At 49.1% G+C, this 5,001-nt stretch overlaps 1 protein-coding gene across 1 annotated transcript in view; it reads left to right on the forward strand.

Annotated features, from left to right (window-relative positions):
- Nucleotides 1-4,367, forward strand: part of SLC35F3 (solute carrier family 35, member F3) — a 44,066-nt gene extending 39,699 nt beyond the window's left edge. Inside the window, exons 3-6 of the mRNA XM_010079909.1 lie at nucleotides 152-277; nucleotides 2,227-2,419; nucleotides 2,882-2,971; nucleotides 4,113-4,367. Of these exons, the coding sequence (XP_010078211.1) occupies nucleotides 152-277; nucleotides 2,227-2,419; nucleotides 2,882-2,971; nucleotides 4,113-4,357 (654 nt within the window). The 3' untranslated portion in view covers nucleotides 4,358-4,367. The remainder of the gene's footprint in view (nucleotides 1-151; nucleotides 278-2,226; nucleotides 2,420-2,881; nucleotides 2,972-4,112) is intronic.
- Nucleotides 4,368-5,001: the final 634 nt, after the last annotated feature.

Here is a 5,001-nt window from a genome sequence, read left to right on the forward strand (position 1 = left end):
GGGTACCAGCTTGGGCTTGCTGCTCGTTTTATATATAAGGAAGGGAGCAGGTGATGCAGAAGTGCTGCCCTCTCGTTTAAAGCTGCTCTCATGGCTTTCCCTGTTGGGGCTTCTCCAGTAACACGCTCTTTCTTTCTTTGTCTCCAACCAGATCGTGGCTGCTATATTTGCTATTGCAGGGATAGTTATGATGACGTACGCTGATGGGTTTCACAGCCACTCCGTTATTGGGATAGCCCTGGTGGTGGGCTCTGCCTCAATGTCTGCTCTCTACAAGGTAAGCACACCTGGGTCCTCACCCCCAGAAAGATGCCAATCACCCTCATCACTCACTTTAACTGCCCCTGTCTTACTTGCAAGCCTTCAAGCAGTTCAGTGCCACGCACCCTTCTTTGAGGGTGACTCTGCAACACTGCAGTCAGGCATTCACTTGTTTCAATGTCCGCCCTCACTTGAGATAAAAACTCCTGTTTCCTGGGAAGAGTCTTCTCCAGTGCCCACAGGAGAACTTACAGATGCCCCACCTTCTTGAAAAATGTGGCTGCTTTCCTATAGGTGCTGAATTTCATCCCTCACTCTGGAAGTGCCCTGCAGAGGTTTAGCTTCTTTTTCAAGTTGCTGTGTTACCTCCCTTTGCCAGTCTGCCTTCAGTGGCATATGTAGACTACATTGGGCTTGAAGTATTGCTTATCATGGAAATAATCACGTTTTTAAAATCCAGAGCACATGCCTATGAATCAAAGTTTCATCCTGAGAAGCTGGGCATGCTGCAGCATGTGTAAGGTGACATGCAGCCTGCTGTGCCAGGCAGAGAGACGTTTCACTGAGCCCAAGACAGGTACGTGCACTTGGCTTTGTGCTGCTCATGGCTCACAGTCCACAGAGAGGGGTAAGCACATGTAGGGAGCACTCCACCCACCCTGGCTCGGCTGTGGAGACTGGGATGAGGTGTAGGGGTCTCCGCCTGGTTTAATGAATTGCACTGTACCAGTTCCCCAACATAAATTGGCCAGGCAAGCCCTGCAGCCTGAACACAAGCAGTCCAGGGAGACTTGCCAAACTGAGAAGCATCTGTCTGTGTCCCTCAGCGCTGTGCTGCAGTGCTTTCTGCTCACTTTTTCAGATCAGACGTTGGCTTACATAAGGGAGGTGATGAAGTTTCATACAGCTCTTTCCTCTAAAAGAGCATTTCCTTACAAGACCAGAGACGTAGCCCGAGGAAACCCCATGGCTCTGGAGTCCTCTGCAGGCAGGGAGGGTTACCCAAGGCTAAAGCCTAGCTCTGCCCATGTCCCACGGCACCTCTGCTCCTTGGGGGGATGGAGGGTCTCAGGGCTGCTCCACCAAAGCCTGTGCACAGGGAGGCGATGGGGGCAGCGCCGGCAGGGTGTTAGTCTGTGGCACACCTCACACGTGAGGACAGATGGAGCTGTGCAGCTTGTTCTGCACCAAATGCCACTCTGCTGCTGCTGCTGCTGCTCAGTTCTTGCTTTCTGCAGTCTGGCTCAGTTTCCATCAACTGTGCGGCAGAGCTGCAGGTGGACAAGCTGCACCACGGGCAGCAGAGCTGGCTCCACCTGCCCTCCTCCCCTGGGCACGGGCACTCCACGTATGGACCCCCCTGCCACGGGCAACACACTGTTCTTGGGTGGCAAATGAGGAGTAAGTGGCTTTTTCACAGAGCAGCAACACAGCCGCAGTGGCCAGTGATGGCTGTGAGGTGGTGGGAGCAGGCAGCAGCCCCCCAAGCACGGCAGCCTGCAGACCTGCCCACAGGGCTCTGGGTAGGCAAAGGGAAGAGATGACTGAACACTAGCAAGGGGGCCTACCGTCCCAGCACAAACCAGTAAGTCAGAGCCCATCGCTCTCCTGGTTTGCAGCCTGTGGCAGGGAAAAGCTACACCCAGAGCCCGTGGGACCCACCGGATTCTCTGCAGTTCTGTGGTGGAAAACTGATGCAGAGCCCAGCCCAGGCCAGTCTGCTGGGGCTCCCCGCATGGGCCGGTCACACCCCTCATTTCCTCTCTCTTTATCCCTTCTCCCACTAACAAACCAAAGCTTTTAAATCACTCCCTGTGGTCTCATCAGTCAGGCTGTGGCTGTGCTCTGGTCTGTGGGCTGCTGCTGCGCTGGATCTGCTGCTGGGGACAAGCTGCGCATGCCGCGCCTGGGCTGGCGTCCTGGGGAGCTGCAAGAGAGTTAAACCCATTTGTTTTCCTTTTGTAGGTTTTATTTAAACTTCTTCTTGGCAGTGCTAAATTTGGAGAAGCTGCCTTATTCCTATCCGTGTTAGCTGTCTTCAACGTCCTCTTTGTTACCTGTATTCCTGTCATCCTTTATTTTACCAAAGTGGAGTACTGGAGCTCTTTCGACATCATTCCTTGGGGAAACCTCTGTGGATTTTCGATTCTCTTATTGAGTGAGTGGATGGGGGCTCTCATACTGCTTGGGATGGAGGAGGGTGCCAGGAACTGGCTGCTGGTGGCAGCTGCAGCTGGAGGCAGCTTTTCTCCAAAAAATGTATCCAGCCAGAAGCAACTGTTTGGCTGAAATCTCCCAGATGCAGTTTGGTCTTTCAGTGGATTGGTATAGAGAGTGGGAATTCTGCACATTACACTGGGAGACAGGTTGTACCCACCTGCTCCTCCCACTGGACTCCAGTGGAATATCAAGTTCCCCAGAAACAGTGATGCCTCAGGCAGACAGACATGCAGCAGACAGATGTCTGTCCACGGGTATCTTCCAGAAGTAACAACAGAAGTTAACATGCTTTCTATTTGAACAACATACAGAGGGAGTAATAAAGGATAAATGTTTCAAGCAACATTCCCTCTGCCTAGTTTCACTGTAGTAAAAGGTGTGGTTTTTTTTCTTTCTTTAGCATTCAATATTCTACTGAATTTTGGGATTGCTATTACATACCCCACCTTGATTTCTCTTGGAATTGTACTGAGTGTCCCAGTGAATGCAGGTAAGGATTTCTGCCTTTCGCATCTTAATGAATACATTAAATCTGTGGCCTTTCAAATACACAACAGGGATAAAAGCAAATAGGTTTATTAAACATGTTTTGCATCTTCTCTCAAAGACTTACAGAGATGACACTCATTAAAAATGCATACTTTACCTGTTAAATATGTATTGTATATTATATTAATATTAATACTCTCTAGAATGGTTTTTAAAGTTACTGCCCAAAGAAGCCTGCATACTGAAAAACAAAGTAGATTTGAGGTCATCCATCTCTGGGCTGTGATGAAAACTCATGGATGAAGTAGAAATTAATTCTTAATGATTTCTTCAAGGCAGGCTTAACACTAAATTGAAACAAAATTGCTTACATTTTAGAGCAAATATGTACTAGTAGTTCTGCTTGCCTTGGTAAATACCATTGCAGGTGTTTATCAAGAGCAACAGACAGTTCTGTTTTGGGCATGGCCGAGTAGATCGTCAGTTTTCTTAACTTTAGTGAAGATGAAGAGACTGCACAGCCCGAGAGGGCTGGGCAGCCAAGTGTGGAGGCAAACCTGGCTCAAACCAGCACCACCTCTCCCAAACCATACTCCTAAAACCCAGCGTGCTGAACTGGTGCCATGGCACAGGAGGCAGCTCCCAGCTTTGTGCTGACTACACACACTGCTGGCTGCCCCGGCAGACCTCCGCCCCCAACAGTGTGATCCTGCCAGCAGGCGTGCACAGCTCAGTGCCTGCAGGATTTGTTATTCAGCAGGGCAGTCAGGGTGAGAAGAAAAATTTGCAGGAAGGAGCTGCTGTGCTGGAGAAGGGAAATGCCCCTTTCTCTGTGTACCTAGACCTCAGCGGGGGTTCTTGCACTGCCAGTGAGCAAGGGAGATGCTGCTGTTGCAGGCAATGACTGCAGCTCGGGGCATCGCGCCCTTTTGCATCCTGACCCCACAAACCAGCTCTGCCTGCTCTGAAGGGGCTATACCCTGAGGTGTGCTACACCAGCCGGAAGGGCAGTCCCCTGCCACCCCATCTTCCGTAGCCATGTTCTTCTTCGTAGCCTTCAGAGCTGGGGGGGAGGGGGAGGAAGGGGATACTGCCCGAATGCTTTGTCCCATGTAATAACACCCATTCAATGTCCCACACAGTTGTCGATCACTACACGAGTGAAATTGTCTTCAACAGTGTCCGAGTAATCGCCATCATCATTATTGGCCTGGGCTTCCTCCTGTTGCTCTTGCCAGAGGAATGGGACGTCTGGGTAATAAAGCTCCTCACGCGTCTCAAAGTCCGGAAGAAGGAAGAAATCCCCGAAGGGAATGGAGACATTGCTTCAGGACTGCCTAACAAAAGCCGGAGAACTCGCCCCTCCATGTCATCCTTTGCTCATTAAATGCTCTTTTTACCAAAACTTTGTGGTTAACCTTATATATGATGATGCAAAGGTCTTTTCTTGGGAAGAAGCACACCTGTCCAACACGGTGTACATACCTGTACAGTTTTGATATGATCACCATCTAAGGCATCGAGTCTTGGCATGTCCAGTTTGCTTGTACTTTTTTCACATCAGACCTTTCACTTACGTAGTACACTGAAAAAAAACGCAAACCAAGAACCTCTCTTCTCTTTTTAAATGAATGTAATATATAGTCAAAATATATTTGCATAGGTTATTTTAAAGAATGATTTTCATGAAAATCAGGGCAGGCATTTTGAACATTAGGTACCGAATGATGCATTGCACACTGTGATTTAAAAGAAACAAATGCTGTGCTACATCACACATTTATTTTTGACCAGAGCTGTACTCTGAAAGTTTTCAAGGAACCAAAAGAGAATCTTTCTGGGGACGGGAAGATGGGGGTGAAAAGTAGAAAGGAGGAGGTTTGGAAATCACTCTGTGTAGATGAGCGCATGCTGCGCTGCAACCAGGAGAAAATTCAAGCCCTAAAAATGCTTGCACTAAAGCACTGTAGAGAAAGCAGTTTAGAGCCCAAATCTCCTTATTCTGCACACGACTGTAGTCCACGTTTCAAA

Source organism: Pterocles gutturalis, unplaced genomic scaffold, assembly GCF_000699245.1.
Source record: "Pterocles gutturalis isolate BGI_N339 unplaced genomic scaffold, ASM69924v1 scaffold34749, whole genome shotgun sequence".
NCBI classification, from domain to species: Eukaryota; Metazoa; Chordata; class Aves; order Pterocliformes; family Pteroclidae; genus Pterocles; species Pterocles gutturalis.